Below are 19,582 nucleotides of genomic sequence, written 5' to 3'. Positions count from 1 at the left end.
CTTCTCACAGTTCAGGAAAACAGACGCCCAAAATCAAGGCATTGGTAGGGTTGTGCTCTTTCTGAAGGCTCTGAAGCATTCTTCCTTGACTCTTCTGCTGGTTGCTGGCAATCCTTGGGCATTCCTTGTAGCTGCATCACTCCAATCTCTGCCTCCATCTTCATATAACCTTCTTCTCTGTGTCTCTCTGTGTCTTCTCTTCTTACAAGGACACCCAGTCATTGATCTTAGAGCCCACCCTAATATAATATGACCTCATCTTAACTAATTCCATCTGCAAAGATCCCATTTCCAAATCAGGTCACATTCTGAGGTTCCATATAGACATGAATTTGGGGGGGACACTATTAAACACACTACAACAATATACAATTCAAGTGATGTTCAGTTATCAGACAGGAAACAATAGTGGATTAAGAAGAAATTTACCACAGAGGAAGGCATCCAAAAATGTACAACATGAAAAACTGAAGTAGTACCAGATTATTTTTTAAAATTATCTTTATTTTGGGTGTGAATGTGTGCTTTATGGCTTTTTTTTTCTTTTCAGTAGATACTAGGTATGGGTTTACTGGCTTTGAAAAAGGGTAGAATTTTAAAATTCTTTTTATATCCTAAAGAGGTTAAGACTCTTGTCCCTAGTCACAAAAGTTGTCAGTGGTGGACTCAGGATTTCAATCAGCGTACCAAAACCCTTCCATTTGTACCAGATCCCATACCTTTCACTTAAGAACATTTCTTTAGCAATTTTTCCCTTTTCTGCATCATCAATTTTCATACTTTGTTGAATCTAACATACTGTAATTTATATTTATATATACTGTCTTCTGATCCTACAACCCCTCCAGCTTCTGTCCCTATTCTCCACTCTCCTAGAAAGAGTTGTTTGTACTCACTTTCCCCCAATTTCTCCCAACCCTTTCTCTTGAACCCACTCTAGTCAAGTTACAATCCTCCTGCTCCATTAAAAGAGCTCTTATCAGGTAGGTCACTAATGATTTCCACATGGCTAAGCCCAGTGGTGAAATTTCAGGCCATATCCTTGCATATTGCAACATTTGACATCCATCCTCCTAGAACTCTGTCTTCCCTTGGCTTTCAGGACACATCGACCTCCCGTTGTCTCTTCTACCTCTCTAGCTGCTCCTTCTGAGACCTTGCTGATTCTTCCTCCTCTCCCCACACCCACCTCTTCACATTGGAGTACCACAGATATATAGATATCAGTCCTTGCTCCTCCTCTTTTTTCTAGTCCCTTGGAGACCTCATCTAGTCTTAATAGCATTAAATATGATCTACTTCTGAATTTATATCTTCAGGGTCAAGCCTCTCTCTGAGGTATTCTTTCTTAACCCACTATACAATTTAGCTCCCTTATGTCTCCCTAACATCATCTCTTACTCCTCTCCCCTTGTCTCACTCTATTCTCATCATATCGGCCTCCTTATTGCTCCTCAGAGATGAGTCACAATCCTGCCTTAGCACCTACACATCATTTGTGCACTGTCCCTTGAACATTCTTCCTCCAGATATCTTCATGGTTTGTTGCCTCATCATCTTCATGTCTTTGCTTAGATATCAACTCCTTAAGACTTTCTCTGATCACAAATTAAAATTGTGGGGAAACAATGTACCCTACCATGGGTATTCCCTACCCCCTTCCTGGCCTTAATTTTCTCTATAGCATTTGTCACCATAAGATATACTTATATTTTAACTATTTTTTATTGTCTGTCCACCCCAATAAATATAAGCTACGTAAGGACAGGAATTTGGCACAGTTGATTCACATCTGTCTAACACCTAGAAAGTGTTTGGCATATAGTAGGTCCTCAATAAATATTAATTAATTATTAATAAATTAGCAAATGATCTGCTGCTTCCCCAGAGGTTATGCAAACTAAGATACATAAAAATATAGATTAATAATGGATCTTAATAGTGATGATGATGATATTGAATAGTATTATAGAACAATTTTGAGAATCAGGTAGATCTTGATTCTCCTTAAGAATACTACCTCTCAAATATGCTTTCAATACTCTGTTACTTAGTTCTAATTATTCCTCTCTTGGAATATCCACTTCTAGTTATTCTTGATTTCCCATAGAAATCCACAAGGCAGAAAAGTATAGGTAAAGAGTTCTTAGGTATAATTTCTCTCACAGAAATGAAGAATTCCTATTTCATCCCTTTACATTTCTCAGTTTCTCCAGAACGGGAATCTTTTGTCCATTAGAAGATGGTTTAGGTGATAAATAACATAAGTAATTGCAGCTATGTTAGATTTTAAAGATCCTTTAGAAAAGGTTTTAGCATTATACATTATGTATTTACAGTGTCTTTCAATATCAAAGCTTCTCTTGGCTAATATAATTATTTTTGAAAACCCTTGTCCCTACCAATGATTATACTTATTGTTCTAAATAATCTGAGTTTAATACATGTTTTAGTTTGTCAATGAGCTGCTAATGCAGAAATACCAGAAATGGGTTGGCTTTTTTAAAGGGAATTTATTAGGATAAAAGCTTACAGTTCCAAGGCTGTGAAAATGTCCACATTAAGGCATCACCAGATATGCTTTCTCACCAAAGGTTGGCTGCTAGCAAATGCTGGAGTCCTGCCACATGGTGAGGTAAGTATACCAGTCTCTCTCTAGTTTCTCCTGGAGTTCAGCTGTAGGTAATCAGGCATCTCTTCCTAGGACTCGCCTCTAGGGCTTCTCTGTCTTTCTGCAGCTATAGGTGAACCTGAAATCCTCTCTCTCACATGGCAAGGTCAAAATGGCAGAGCTCCCTTTCACTTTGTCTCTTCTTTCTCTGTGTATGTTCTCAGTTTATATAAGACCCCAGCAAGAGGGAGAGAACCACCCTGGGTCACACATCACTGACGTAATCCAGTCAAAGGCCCTAAAGTGATTTAATCAAGTGATCCTAATCAAAAGGTCCCTTAATGCAGTCCGTGGGTCGCACATCCATGAAAATGGGTTAGTTTAAGAACGTGATCTCCTCTGGGATTCACACACACACGAAAAAAGAAAACTTCAAACTGTCACAACACATAATCGATTTCTGGCACCAGAAAGACAAAAGAATGCCAGTAACTTAAATGAAAAATTTCCAAAAGACTGTTCTAGCTCAGTGTCATATGCCATCTGAAGATGGAAGAATTCAATGAGAATGCTACCTAGCTGTTAAGAGCAGACTTATGTTATATTTAAATACTTGCCCAGTAAATTGTTACTGTAGATGAAATGGTATTAATTTAGCAATGACTGAAATTTAAGCTATAGTTTTAATATGAAAAGCCCTTGAATAACTGAAAAATGGAGAAATAAGATAATGAAAATCCTTGTTAGGTAGAGTGCCAAGAGTCATAATACCACTGCTTTATATTTTTTAAAAAGTCAAGACATTTCTTGGGTAAAACCAAAAGAATAGTTCCTGTCAATAATTTCATATAAAAAAAGAGTGTGATTGAATAAATAGGCCAAGTAATATGTGAATGTCTTATGATTATTAGGGTACACCTATTTAACACCTTCATCGATCTGAATTAATGATGCTTGCTGTGAGTATACATTTGAGACCAGGACAGCTGAGATTGTACTTTGTTCATAGGTGGTTGAACATTTTTCATACTCTTTGTAGCCTTGATATATAGACTGTAAATAATGTTGACTGCATTAAAATTGAAAAAGTATTTATATCAGTCTGATCCACTTGAATTTTGAAAGAGTCAGTCAACACACCAATTAAATATATATTCACCATCTAGTGTGCACAAGGGACTCTGAATCAACTGTCATTAAAGTGCAAGGCACATTGCTACAGAAATTTTTCTGAATTCATATCAAATTATTGTGAATATCAGATGGGACTATTTAATCCAGAAAAATATAATTTTTATTCTTTCATTTCATTTATAATGCATCAGGATTTTTTGTTACTGTTTGCTTGTATTCTAGTTAGCACTTACCTTAGACTTTTCTAACTTGAGATTTTATCTGTTTAGAAAATATCAGAAGCCATAATTGAAACATAATTTTATAAAAAACAAACTTTTTGAATGTATCCTTGTCTCCCCATTTCCCCTTAGTGAATGGTGAACAGAAAAGGTGTTCACTAGAAAAAGAGTTCACAATATACTGCGTACTAAACTGCCCAATTGAGTAGAGAGAGAAAGGCATAGCCAGACGATGAAGTAGATTTTCAAATGGTACTAATATAGCATAAAAATACAGAAAGATAAGGAAGTCACTTTTAATGAACCACACGAGTACAGAGGTAAGGGCTGGGGAAGACTAAAGAGGAATGTGAGAGATCACTTCAGGCTACAGCTCCAGGGAAGGCTTGCATGTGTGAGTGGGACTGAAAAGGGACACACACTCCCTATGGGAAATACAGAATGAACATAGGCAAAAACATTAAAAAGGACAAGACAGGGAAGTGGATATAGATCCAAAGTTGAGTGTCTGCTTCCCATGCATGAGGTCCTGGGTTCAATCCCCAGTACCTCCTTAAAAAAAAAAGGACAAGATATATTCAGGATATGTGGGAGGTGGAGTCAGGAAGCGAACTGATTTAACAAAAATATCAGGTATCTGAAGGATTGTAGCAGGAGTAGCCTGGAAATTTTGGTTTGAGGGAAGAATATGTACAGTGTAGAATGCCAAACTAAGTAGCTTAAATATTACAGTGCAGAAAGTGAAAAGCCACTGCCAGGTTTTATGTGATGACACAATGTGCACAGCATGCTCATAAAACTCTTCTGGACACTGTATAAGTGGATATCTGTTAGGAGGATAGCAGTATAGAGGCAAGGGGATTTTATAAAAGTTCTGACTATCCAGTCAGGAGGTGATCAAGGCTTGGACCATGGAGTAAAAGTGGGAATGGAAAAGAAAAGCCAAGACTGAGATTTTGAGGAAAGAAAAGTGCTGAGGCTCAGTGAGTGATTAGATACTGGGGAAGGAATCAAAAGTTAATCCCAGGGACGTCAATGTGGATCAATCAATTGGGCTCCCGCCTTCCACATGGGAGGCCCTGGGTTCACTTCCCAGTGCCTCCTTGCAAAGGCAAGCTGGCTCACACCCATGGAGAGCTGATAGCCGGCACTGCAGAGAGCTGGCGCAGCAAGATGACACAACAAAGGGAGACAAGCAGACACAGAAGAATGTGCAGTGAATGGACACAGAGAGCAGACAGCAAGCAAGTTGCAAGGGGGGGATAAATAAATAAAAATAAATCTTAAAAAAAAAAAGTTAATCCCAGAGTTTCCCACAAACTGGGAGAATGATGTTACCACAAATAAAAAAGGCATTTAGAAGGAAGATCGAAAGGGGCAGGGAGTATAAGTGTAGTTTAACACATATTGTGTTTGAAACAATCACAAGATATTGAGATGAAATGTCCAAGAGGCATTTGAAATTAGAAATCCCATAGGAGTGTTAGAAATGTAGACTGGGGAGTGTTTTTTTTTTAACTTTTAGACTAACATAGAAGTTGAAGAAATAGGACAGAGAGTTCTCATGTACCCTCACCCTGTTTTCCCAATGATAATACCTTATATAAGCATAATATAACTATCAAAATCAGGAAATCACACCAGACACTACTGTTAACAAACGTGCAGGTCTTTTTTGGAGTATATCAGTTTTTCCACGTACTATTTCTTTCCTCTCTCTTTTTTTTTAATTCTTGATGTATAATTCTTTGAAATCTTATCACATGTATAGAATTATTTAACTACCACCATGACCAGTATGTAGAACTGTTCTGTCACCCCAAAGAAGATGCTCATACTACCTTTTTAAAAAACTGTTTTTATTCCCCATTCCCCCCCCCCCCCCCCCCCCGCCCCAAGATGGCTCGCTCATCTGTCTGCTCATCTTCTTTAGGAAGCACCAGGAACTGAACCCAGGACCTCCCTTGTTGGTGTTGGTGGCAGGTGCCCAATTGCTTGAGCCACATCCATTCCCTGTACTACCTTTTAATACTCACCCTCCACCCACCCCTAACTCCTGACAACTACTGATTTATTCTCTATCACTATAATTTTGTCATTTTGAAAATATTATATAAATGGAAATATACAATACATAAACTTGAGACATTGGCGTTTTTCACTCAGCATAATGCCCTTGAGCTCCAGTCAGGTTGCTGTATGTGTCAATAGTTAATTTCCTTTTATTGTTGAGCACCTATTCCATTGTATCACTATACAACAGTTTGTCCATTCACCCTTTGAAGGACATTTGGGTTGTTTCTAGTTTTTGGCTAGTACAAAAAAAGTTTCTATGAATATCTGTGTACAGGCTTGCATTTCTCTAGATAAATACCTGTGAGTGAGATTGCTGGGAACATAAGTGTATGTTCGACTTTATAAAAACCACCAAACCATTTTCCAGAGTGACTGTATCATTTTAAATTCCCACCAGCAGAGTATGTGAGATCCAACTGCTCCATGTGCTTGCTGGCAATGATAATGAGAATATTTTTTATTTTAGCCATTCATAATTGCTTTTTGGAGCATTTTTTTTACAGCTACTTTAAAATCTTTGCCAGATCATTCTAACATCAGTGCCATCTCAGTGTTAATGTCTTTTGATTTCCTTTCTCATTTGAGTTGGGATTTTCCTGATTCTTGGTATGAAGAGTAATTTTGGATAGTATACTGGACATTTTGAGTGTTATGAAATTCTGATCCTTATTTAAATCTACATGATAAGATTCAGTATACATGATAAGATTCAGAACCCACATTCTGGGCTACTTTGGGCTATGGTTCAAATGCCAATTTCATTTTCAAAGCCTTTGCAGTACTCTGCTGGTCTAACCCCACTCATATATTACCCAGAAGCCAAGTTAAAAATGGGAGGTATTCCATACCATAGCTCAGTTCTCAAAGTTTTGCTTTGTTGATTCTGGTCATTTTACACACGGGTATATCAGGGATGTGTCCAAGACTTAATACATAGATTCAAAGAATCACTTTCCCAGCTCCCTCCTCTTTGTAATCTTTCTCTCACTCTCTAGGGCATAGGATCTGCCTCTTTGCTGTTGTGCTCACTGCAGGGCCAGGATAGTTGAACGGGCTTTAAGGGTGAGGAGTGGTGTTTCCTGGAGTAGGATGGGTTTAATCAAAAGAGTTCTGTCCACAGAGCTGTCCTCTTCTCAGTCCTTTAGCTAGAAAGACTGGACTCTCGTTGGGGCTGATTTTGTCTTTGCTTCTTGGGGTTTCCAGGTTGCAGGCTTCTCTCATACCCAGGCTGGATATGTTAGGAGGCAGAAAAAGAAAATTCCAGGGAAATCACTATAAGCTGGCTCCTCTAATCCTGGGGTCCCTCAGCAATCTACCTTCTTTTCTCCAGCCTTCAGAGTCTTCTGTTAGTGGCTTTATATGTTGTATCCAGGATTTTTAGTGTAACTAGAGGGAGGCAGAAAGTGAAATGTGCTTACTCCATCTCTTCCCTGGGTAGTCATTTCAACACTGTACTTTTGAGTCATCAGTTTCCTTGTTAAAAAAAAACTCTGACTTAAAAAATGGACTTCAGAAAAAGGAGTGTTTATTCTGCTAAATAGAGAATGTTTTAAGTATCAGGCCCAATGCCCATTTCTTGCTCTAGAATCCAGGCATGGTATTTCTCAGGCTGCTTTTCCCTGCCTTCCTCTCTTATGTTAGGCATCAGCCTGATTAAGCATCAACCTGGGGGTCAGTCTCAGCTAGAGGGTTGATCTACCTTAATGTGCAAATACTACAAAGGATCTGAGGCAGGAAACCAAAAGCCTTTTTTTTTTTAACAGCAGTAGAAAATTTTTCTGTTACATATACCTAAAATGTCAATAAGCAATTTCATTTTAAGCAAAATTCAGTTAGCTTTAATCTCAATTCAGTAGTAGTGATAACTGAAAGAGACTCCATACTAGCACTGCCCAGTAGGACTTTCTGACATCATGATAGTGTTCTATATCTGCACTTTCCAGTACAGTAGCCACCAGCCATATGTGGCTATTGAGCACTTGAAACCTGGCTAAGCATGACTGGGGAACTGAATATTTCATTCTATTATAATTTAACTAATGTAAATTTAAATAGTCCTTTGTACCTAGTGGTTATTTACTCAGTAGAGCAGCCTTAGAACCTTCATTCAAAAACATGCTGTCACTTGGTTAATCCCTTTTGGAAATAGTGAATAAAGAAAGATAATTAGAAATGGATCACAGATTTGGTCCTCTGTAATTTTCACTATGTTCTATTTTTTCCTATGTGAGAGAAACATGTTCTCCGTTAAAAAGTAGCCAAGCAGGGGAACGGATGTAGCTCAGTGGTTGAATGCCTGCTTCCCATGTATGAGGCCCCAGGTTCAGTCCCCAGTACCTCCTAAGAAAGAAAGTGCCAAGCTTATATACTAAACTGTTTGTTGATAAACATACACATATTTACAAGAGCTCCTAAATTATTTTATGTCAAAGTTTCCGCATCCCGCCTAATCAAAGTTATTATTAAAACTCAGGGAAAACAATCACATATCTGTGTGACATCTCATAACAACCCTGTAAGATTCATTTTCAAGAGGAAACACCTGAGACTGAGCAAATGTAAAATCTTGCAATTAGTAACTAAATGAGCCACTATTTGAACTCATCTTTCTGACTCCAAAGTCATTGTCTTTTACCATTCCATGCCATTTCTTCTGTTTGTTTGTCCTGTATTCTATTATGGTACAAAACAGTTCATTTTTGTTCAAAAGATAATGAGAAGCCAATCTTGATGTTTGTTTTTCAGTTTATGTTAATTAAACATCACACATAACACTATTAAAATTTGTAATCCCCAAACAGTAACAAAAATCCAGTAAAAGATTTCGTTGCATATTCTATCATAGTTATTTTATCCTGCTCTCTGCTTTTTAAATTATTTGATCAAATTCTTATATCTTCCATATTGGTGAATCTGCTTTGGCTCAGTGCAGAAAAAAAGTTATGTTCCTTTATGTTCCTAAAGATGAAATCATTTCCAAAATGTTTTTGGATCTAGCAGAGATGAAAACTGGAATAATTTCAATATGCAGTGTTCTATGTGTACTCGGAGAAAACTGCCATTTTGTTCTCTAGTGGAACCGTTGTTACTTTTAGTCATTAATATAAAAAATGGATTTTAAAGTGTTTCTATTCATTCTTTAGGAATTTTCACTGACAATATGGTGAAATTTCAACAAGGATAGCTGTAAGATCCTGTATTTAAATTCAAAAATAAATTTTGTTAGTACGTGATACCAAAATATTGATTTTAGAAGTGACTCACGTGCAAACAGGAATTTTAATTATAAAATAATAGTAATATATCCTTAGACTTCACTTAGAGATATTATTTGGTATCCAGATCAGGGGAAGTAAGAAGCCCATGTTAAACCATACTAATTAATCTTCATGTGGTATAATGCACCTAGTTTTTCTCAACTATACAACAGTATAGTAATTCTACATACCACATAGGATTATGAGCAATAAATAATATAATGCATGTAAAGCACTAGAACAGTGCCTGGCACATAAAAAGCCCTCATTAGATGCTAGCTGTGATGGTGACAATTTTGTCAGTTTGAACCATTGCACTTTTAAGATAACTCATGTGCAGTGTTTTCTCTACTATCTGATTTAGTTGTTTTAAAGAATAAATGGGATACTGCATGTGACAGTCCCTAATTCAGTGCCTGGACATAGTTAAGTACTCACTTATGACTTGATATTGTCTAAATGTTAATTACCCCAAAATGTGTATCTCTAGCCCACACTTCTCTCCTGAACTCCGGGCTTGTATATCCAAGTGCATACTTGAAAATCTACTTGAATGTTAGACATCTCAAGCATAACATGTCCAGAACAAAACTCCCGATCTCACTGTTCCTCCCATCCCCCTCCTCCCAAAAAAAATCTTTTCCATCTGTAGTCTTCCCCATCTCATTTGGTGTCAGGCTTCCAGTTGCTTGGGATAAAAACTTTGATGATGTCACCCTTGACTCCTTTCTTTCTCTCACACCCCACATAAAATCTGTCAGAAAATCCTACTCTCTCTACCTTCATAATCTATTCAGAATTAAGAGCATATTCTTCAAATGACACTGTCAAGAGAATGAAAAGACAAACCATAGACTGAGAGCAAAGAATTTTTAAGTCATACATATGATAAAGAACTTATAGCTAGAATATGTAAAGAATTCTCAAAACCCAATAATAAGAAAATAAATAATCCAGTTCTAGATGGGAAAAGGTTTGAAGAGATATGTCAATAAAGAAGCTATCTGGATGGCAAATAAGTACTTGCATAGAACCACAATATAGTTAGTCATTAGGGAAATGTAAATTAAAACCACAATGAGACCTGTACATACTGATTAGAATGGCTAAAATAAAAAAAGACCAATCATACCAAGTGTTGGCAAGGATGTAACGGAACTGGAACTTATACACTACTAGTGGGAATGTAAAATGGTACAACTACTTTGGAAAGCAGTTTGGCAGTTTCTTAAAAAGCTAAACATTCTTTTGTACCATATGACCATCTTGAACTGGTGCCAGTTACAGAGGGATCTCTTTTTTTTTTTTTTTTTTTTTTCCCAGTTGAACTTAGTATTTTCTTTTTTTTTTTTTTTTAATTTTTTTATTTTTTATTGACTTTGTAATAATATTACATTAAAAATATATATGTGAGGTCCCATTCAACCCCACCCCCCCACCCCCCCTCTCCCCCCCCCAACAACACTCGTTCCCATCATCATGACACATCCATTGGATTTGGTAAGTACATCTTTGGGCACCTCTGCACCTCATATACATTGGTTCACATCATGGCCCATACTCTCCTCTATTCCATCAAGTGGGCCCTGTGAGGATTTACAATGTCCGGTGATTACCTCTGAAGCACCATCCAGGGCAGCTCCATGTCCCGAAGACGCCTCCACCTCTCATCTCTTCCTGCCTTTCCCCATACCCTTTGTCCATTATGTCTTTTTTTTTAATGCTACGAAAAGTTCCAAACCAGACGGACATTTTTTTCCACAGGAAATTACTTTTTTTTAACCATTCATGTTTTTTATTTTTTTTTCCTTCCCTTACCCCTCCCCCACCCACTGTTTTTGCTGTCTGTGTCCATTTGCTGTGTGATCTTCTATATCTGTTTCTCTTTTGGTCTTCTCGTCTAGTCTTCCTCCTCTAGGATTCACCAGGATTCGATCCTGGAGACCTCTGATTTGGAGAGAGGTTCCCTGTCAATTGTGCCACCTCAGTTCTTGGTCTGCTGTGCTTCTCCTTGACTCTCCCCTTTATCACTCTTTTGTGTCATCATCTTCATGCGTGACTCTTGCACAGGCCCTGGCTAGCCCCACAGGCACTTGGCTCACCACGCAGGCACTGACTCGCCACACGGGTACTTTGGCAGGCACTCAGCTCTCCAGGCGGGCACTAGCTCACCATGCAGGCACTTGGCTTACTGTGTGGGCACTCGGCTCACAATGCAGACACTTGGCTCACCACAGGAGCACTCGTATGGGCACTTGGCTCGCAATGTGGGCACTTGGCTCTTTGTACGGGCACCCACATGGGCACTCAGCTCACCACACAGACACTCGGCTTGCCACACAGGTACTGGCTTGCCACACAGGCACGCTTTTTATTCTTTTTCACCAGGAGGCCCCAGGGATCAAACCCAGGTCCTCCCATATCGTAGGCGGAGGCCTTATCACTTGAGCCACCAGCTTCCCCAGACAAACTTTTTTAGTAGAGTAATACACAGAGGGGAACAGTTTGGAATGCATTGTATTTTTTTTAATTTTAAAAAAATTTATTGAAGTATATCACTCATACATAAATATACATAAACAATAAATGTATAGTAATACTTGTGAACTTACAAAACAAACATGCATACCATCATACAGGGCTCTCATTCCTCACCCTACCACCAATACCTTACGTTGTTGTTAAACAGTTTTAACTAATGATTAAAGAGCATTGTCAAACTACTAACCAAGTATTTTCCCCCCAACCCACCCTATTATTAATACTATCTTTATATCATTTATATATGAGCATATATAAACAATAAGTGTATAGTAAAAGTTGTGGTCCTACAAAGCAAACATGCATAATATCATACAGCGATCCTGTACATCAACCCTCCACCAACACCTTGCATTGTCGTGATACATTTGTTACAAATTATGAAAGAATATTGTCAAAATCTTAATACTAATTATAGTCTTTATCTTACATTTGATGTACTTTTCCCTCAACCAACACTATTATTTTTTAAAGATTTTTTTAATAACAGAACTTGTAAACTTACAAAACAGTCTTACACATATACAGAATTCCCAAACAACACCCCTCTATCAACATACCACACTGTGGTGGAACATTTGTTACAGATAAGATAATATTATCTGATTATTACCATGTCCATAGGATACATTTGGCACACATTTTCCATATTGCCCCATTATCTATACAGTACATCTTTGGCATAGATGCAAGAATATTATATTATTACTGCTAACTATAGTCCATAGATCACTCCAGTTGTATTTTTTCCATGCTTCTCCACATCCCCACCACCCTGCAATAGTGATGTACATTTGCTCTAGCTCACAAAGGACACTCTTACATCTGTACCATCAACTGTAATTCTCATCCTCCTCTTGGTTTACTGTGCTATTCAGTTCCTAGATTATTCTCTAGCATTCTGTCAGTTGGCATTTACATCCCTAGACTACCATTTTCAGCCACATCCCCATTTATAAACTAGCTTTTACTTACTATGTGTTACCATCCACTCTATACAATTCTACACGTTTACAGTGAAGTAAATTAAAATTTCTACATACATTAAGCATCAGTAGTCCATTTCAGTCCTCCTCTCTCCCTTAAGAATCCACCACCTACCACCAGATCTTGAAGATATTTTCCTATAATTTCTCCTAGGAGCTTTATGGTTCTTGCTTTTATTTTTAGGCTTTTGATCCATATTCAGTTAATTTTTGGACAAGGTGTGAGATCGGGGTCCTCTTTCCTTCCTTTAGCTATGGTTATCCAGTTCTTTCAGCACCATTTGTTGAATGGACTGTTCTATCCAAGTTGTATGGGTTTGACAGGCCAGTCAAAAATCGCTTGAATATACATGTGAGGGTCTGTTTCTGAGCCATCAGTTTGGTTCCATTGGTCTATTGTGTCTGTCATTATGCCAGTAGCATGCTGTTTTTACCACTCTAGGTAGGTATTATGATTTAAAGTCTGGAGATGAGGGTTCACTTTTCCTTTTTCAAAATGTTTCTGTCTATTCAGGACCCTTACCATTCAAAATAAATTTGATAATCATGTTTTCAGTGTTTTTAAAAATGCTGGTGGACTTTTTATTGGGATTTCATTAAATCTGTATATCAATTTGAGTAGAATTGACATCTTTTTTTTTTTTTAATTGACTTTGTAATAATATTACATTAAAAATATATATGTGAGGTCCCATTCAACCCCACCCCCCCACCCCCCCTCTCCCCCCCCAACAACACTCGTTCCCATCATCATGACACATCCATTGGATTTGGTAAGTACATCTTTGGGCACCTCTGCACCTCATATACAATGGTCCACATCATGGCCCATACTCTCCTCCATTCCATCCAGTGGGCCCTGTGAGGATCCACGATGTCCGGTGATTACCCCCGAGGCGCCATCCAGGGCAGCTCCACGTCCCAAATACGCCCCCACCTCTCATCTCTTCCTGCCCTTCCCCATACCCATCGTCCACCATGTCCACTTTTCCCAATCCAATGCCACCTCTTCTATGTGGACATTGGATTGGTTGTGTCCATTGCACCTCTATGTCAAGAGGAGGCTCAGATTCCACATGGATGCTGGCTGCCATCCTCCCATTTTCAGTTGTAATCACTCTAGGCTCCATGGTGTGGTGATTGTCCTTCTTCAACTCCATCTTAGCTGAGTGTGGTAAGTCCAATAAATCAGATTGTAGGTGCTGGAGTCTGTTGAGGCTCAGGACCTGGCTATCACATTATCAGTCCAGAGAGAATTGACATCTTGATGATATTTAGTCTTCCAATCTGTGAGCATGGAATGCTCTTTCAGTTATTTTGGCGTTTTTTTTAATTTATTTTAACATTGAGTTTCAGTTTTCTGAATATAAGTGCTTTACATTGTTGGTTTGTTTTCATCACTCTTGACACTTTTAGTTACTTTTATTGATGTAATCTTCTAGACTCTCTTCCAGGCCTCTCTCTCCTGTCTTTTCTTCTCAGACTGTAGCACACACCCTTTAGTATTTCCTGAAAATCTGGTGTCTTGGTTAGACATTCTCTCAGTTTCTTTTTATCTGTGAATATTCTAAATTTGCCCTCATTTTTGAAAGACAGTCTTGCCAGAAATAAGATTCTTGGCTAGAAGTTTTTCTCTTATAGTATCTTAAATATATCATACCACTGCCTTCTTGCCTCCATGGTTTCTGGTGAGAAATCAGCACTTAATCTTATTGGGTATCCCTTTTATGTTATACATTGCTTTTCTCTTGCTGTTCTCAGAATTCTCTGTCTTTGGCATTTGACATTCTGATTAGTATGTGTCTTGGAGTTGGTCTATTCAGATTTTTTCAGATGGGAGTACTTTGTGCTTCTCGAACATGGATATCTATGTCCTTCAATAGAGTTGGGAAATTATCTACCCTTATTTCTTCAGATATTCTTTCTTCTCTTTTTCCCTTCTCTTCTCCTTCTGGGACACCCATGACATGTATGTTTGCACGCCTTTTGCTGTCATTTAGTTCCCTGAGAACTTGTTCATTTTTTTCTCATTCTTTTCTTCATCTGTTCTTTTTTGTATGTTCACTTTCAGAGGCTGCTGCTTCAAGCTCACCAATCCTTTCTTCTGCCTCCTCATATCTGCTATTATATATTCCATTGTTTTTTTTAATTTCTTTTATTGCACCTTTCATCCCTGTACGATCTGCTGTTTTTCTATGTATGCTTTCAAATTCTTCTTTGTGCTCATCCAGTGTCTTCTTAATATCCTTAATCTCTTTAGCCATCTCATTGAATTTATTAAGGAGATTTGTTTGAACATCTACAATTAGTTGTCTCAACTCCTTTATGTCATCTAGAGGCTAATCATGTTCCTTTACCTAGGCTATATCTTCCTGTTTCTGGGTGTGGATTGTAATTTTTTATTGGTGTCTTGGCATCTGGCTTACTAGAGTATTCTGAGTGTAGTTTTTCTCTTTAGTTTAGGGCTTCCTGCCCTTTCTCCCTCACTGGTTGTGCAGTAGGAGCCAAGGATGTAGTTGGTCCTATAATCTGTGGAGGCTCAAGCTTCCCTCATTGCCCCAGGGACCAGTGAAGCTTCTCCCCACTTTCTCCTTTGCCAGGGACAGGGAGAGAGTCACAGCTGTGTGAATAATCCAAGTTGTGCAGGGCTAGACTGTGGTTGCCCAGAGAGACTGTTGGAGCATCCCACCCCTTTCTCCCGCATAGAGCTGCAGGTGTGAGCAGCAATCTATGCAGGCAGGTCCAAGATGACTACAGTTGTCCCGGTAAACTTCTGATTATTCAGTCTGTGCCATCCATATATACCTGCAATTACCTGGATAGGCTTGTGCAGAGCCCGCCAGCCTCCTCTCTGCCAGAGATGGGACTGAAGCCTAGGCTAGGGCTGCCGGCAAATCTGGGTAAAAGAAACTGGTTCCTTCCATCACTGTTATTTTCTGTCAGCCAGGCTGCCCCTCATGCTGGGGACAGAGTCAAAATGGTGGCTACCGGCCTCTTTCCAACCTGGACATGTTCATACTTTAGCTGTTCTTAAGGTTATACTTTAGCAAGCCAGCTTTACTAATCAGTAACTGAAATCGATGGCCAACCATCTCTCCCATTTTTGGAAAATGGAGCTTCAAATTCCAGCCACAGAATAGCTTCTGGGGTGGCTTGTGCTGCCAAAGTAGGATAATCACCAGCCTCCGCCGCTTGGCCAGTAATTTCCCAGAGAGGCTGGTGTGGGTCTCCCAGCTTCCTCCCTGCCAGAGGTGGGGCTGGGGTCTAGGCTGGAGCTGCAATCTGATCTGGATGAAAGGAAGCCAGTCCCCACCAGCACTGGGATTTTCAGTCCACCCCACTTCCCCTCATGCCAGGTATGGAATTAAGGTGGTGGCTCCCAGCCTCTTTCTGGCTTGAGACGGGCTCAAACTTTAGCTGTTCTTAGGATTATACCCTAGTCTGCAAAATTTACTAATCAGTAACTGAAATTGGTTCCCAACCATCTCTTCATCCCCCATTTTGGGGAAGTGGAGCTTTCAGTTCCAGCCACGGAACAGCTTCTGAGGTGACTTGTTCCTCCAGTGGAGGATGGGCACCAGCCTGCATGGCATGGAGAGCTCTACTTATGAATCTTCACTGCACAAAGGCAGTCTCCTCCTTCTGGTTCTTCAAGGATGTTGCAGGATCCTCTTCTGGTCTCCTGGAGCCCCCAAACAGGTGCTTCAGCTAGCTCCAGAGAGCTCTGGGTATTTACTAACAGCCTTGTAGCAAGAGCTGACTCTAGGCACTCCTTACTCTGCCACCATCTTGCTGGTTGTCTCTGGAATGCAATGCATTTTTAAACAAAGGGAGCAATACCTGGCAGGTAACCATTCACATTAACAGAGTTTAAGATTTACCAGTTCACATCAACATTCACAGCCTCTTCACCCAGATGGGAAGTATATTGTAGAGAGTTCACTATAATGTGTCCCGTATGGGGTCTTTATTATTTTTGTAACTGTCCTGTGTATTTGAAAGTATTTTGAGATAATTTTCTTTAATAAAAGGGAGTACATGCTGTATGGTCCCATTTATATAAAATTCCAGAATATGTAACTAATCTGTAGTTACAAAAAGTACATCAGTGGTTGCCTAGGGATAGGGAAGAGAATTGCAGAGGGGCATGAGGAAACCTTAATTGTGATGATAGTTTTACATGTTTTATACATATGTCAAAACTTATCAAAATGTACATATTTTAATGTCCAGCTTATTGTATGTTAATTATAGCTAAACAGAACATATTCAGAGTCCATCTCCCTTTCACCCTTTTTATTGCTTCTACCTGGTTTCATCCTCCACCATCTCTTACCTGGATTAGTGCATTAGCCTCGTTTGTTTAGTTTTCTAGGGCTGCTGTAACAAAGGGCTGCAAGTGGGTGGTTTAAAACAACAGAAGTTTATTCTCACAGGTCTGGTGCTGGCAGGGCCATGCTCCCTCGTGTAGCCTCTAGGAGAGGATCCTTCTTTGCCTCTCCCAGTTTCTAGTGGCCCCAGCATTCCTTAGCTTTTGGCAGCATAACTCCAGTGTCTGCCTCCATCTTCCTCTGTCTTCATACAGCCATCTTCCCTCTGTGTTTATCTGTGTTTCTGTCTCTTTTCTTATATTGGATTAGAAACCTCATCTTAACTTTATATTTTCAAAGTCCCTGTTTCCAAATAAGTTCACAGTCACAGGTACTGGGGGTTAGGACTTCAACATACCTTTTGGGGGGACACAATTCAACCCATAATACTTCCTAACTGATCCCCCCCCTGCTTTTTTTAACCCTTGCCCCCACATAGTATATCCTCAACACAACAGAGTGTTCCTTTAAAGTTAAGTTAGATCATGTCACTCCAGTTCAAAACCCCCAGTGGCTCCTACTTCCCACCCAGAATAAAAGCCAAGGGCCCAGTACAGTCTAGCCCATCCTTGATATCTCTCTGCTCTGCTACTCTGATCTGCTACTCCCTTTACCCTTTGATTATATCACTCCAGACTCATCAGTCTAAGACCCTTTCTGTTTCTTGAAAATTACAGGCTCTTTCCCACCCTTGGACCTTTGTGTTGTTCTTTCTGCCTAAACTACTCCCTTACCTCTTTTCAAATGTCACCTTCTCAGTTGGGCCTACTTTGACCATCCCATTTTAAATTGCAACCCTCTCAATCCCTCTACTCAACTTTCCCTCTTCCCTCTTACTCTGCTTTACTTTTTGCTTTATTCCATAGCACTTTTAACAGACTATATAATTTGCCTTTTTTTTCCCTCATCTTATCCCACTAGAATATAAACTACATGAGAGCAGGAATCTTTGTTGATTTTATTTACTTGTGAATCTCAAGTGTACAGAACAATGCCTGGCACATAGTAGGTTCTCAGTAAATATTTATGAAATGAATAAATACACTATATAAACCTTCAGGAAACATTGGCAAATTAGAGTAAAACCAAAGGGGATAAAAATGACAAGAGGTTTGGAAAAATGCATGAGGAATAGCTGAGGCAACTTAGAGCCATTAATCTCAGAGAATAGATTTAGTAGGAGCATGATCTTCCTTTTAATTACTGAAGGGTTGTTTTATGGGAGAAGTAGTATGTTCACTCTCAGTTGCCCCAGAAGACAGATGTAGTCCAGAGAAGCCAAATTTGAACCCAGGTTGAAAAAGAACTTTCTCAAATTTAGAGAATTTAATTTCTTAAAATTATAATGGGCAGCCATAAAGTAATGAGCTCCTGCTGGGGAAGGTCAAACAGAAAGATCATCCATCATGGATTCAAGGAGAGCCTGCTTGGGAAACATGGTTGAATTTGAGCGTCTTGAAAAGTTTGTTCTAATTCTGAGATTCCGTGATTTTTATAATCAGATAATTATACCTTCATATAATTATAATGAATTATTTTAATCATGTAGCCATATAGCTGAAAATTACATATCTGAAAAATGGCCTATTTCAGCCCTTTCTTATGCTGAAAATAAATTATGATTTTACTATTAGTTTTTACCTTTATATGCCTTATTTAAGACTGTTAGCCAGTATCATGAAATGAATTCTCCAGTCTCCTAGAATTGAAGCTATGCTTTACATTTCAAAGAATTTGGGGTTTATTGTTTGCTTTAGATTAAGCTTCTTCACTTTTTAAAAAGGTTATGTATGTTCATTAACTTTCTTCTTTTATAGGAACGGGATCGTTATGCCTACAAGATTCATCTTCCAGAAACAGTAGAGCAACTGAGGAAATTCAATGCAAGGAGGAAACTAAAGGTAAATTAAAGGAATCAGCAAAAAGCCAGACAGATATAGTTGATGATTATGTTTTTATTCTGTTTCAATGGCCATAAATATATACTAGTGTTGGCCATTGTTTTTTCTTAAAACTAAATCTTCATTTCCAAAAATTGCCAACAATTCAATAAGATTTTGGTGTGTTTTATTTTTTAATCATTTAAGGTGATATCTAAGTATTAATCTAAACAATAAATTATAATGGATGTAAGATTAATCATATTTTACATTTGTATTGTCTTTAATTCTTTCATAGCAGAGATAGTTACTTTTAAAATGGTATTTTGCTTTTATTATCCACTATTTTTAATATGAATCTAACACATTTCCTCAGATTTGACTATTTTGATAGAAAATGTGAGTTTAGTTCAATGGAAATAATACTGAATTAGAATTAAAACTAAGACTGAACCATCACAAAGCAAATACTAGAAAATATTTTCAGATCATTTTCTCACCTTCTT

The 19,582-nt window shown here is 38.6% G+C and overlaps 1 protein-coding gene across 8 annotated transcripts in view; it reads left to right on the top strand.

Moving 5' to 3' along the window:
• CASK (calcium/calmodulin dependent serine protein kinase) overlaps window positions 1-19,582 on the top strand; it is a 435,002-nt gene that overhangs the window by 285,872 nt on the left and 129,548 nt on the right. For all 8 annotated transcript variants that reach the window (XM_058291528.1, XM_058291532.1, XM_058291535.1 and 5 more), the window contains exon 9: window positions 19,014-19,097. In XM_058291528.1, the coding sequence (XP_058147511.1) occupies window positions 19,014-19,097 (84 nt within the window). The remainder of the gene's footprint in view (window positions 1-19,013; window positions 19,098-19,582) is intronic.

Source organism: Dasypus novemcinctus, chromosome X (genome assembly GCF_030445035.2).
Source record: "Dasypus novemcinctus isolate mDasNov1 chromosome X, mDasNov1.1.hap2, whole genome shotgun sequence".
In the NCBI taxonomy this organism is placed as follows: Eukaryota; Metazoa; Chordata; class Mammalia; order Cingulata; family Dasypodidae; genus Dasypus; species Dasypus novemcinctus.
Note: the sequence above shows the minus strand (reverse complement) of the source record. Positions and strands in the feature narration are given on the sequence as shown.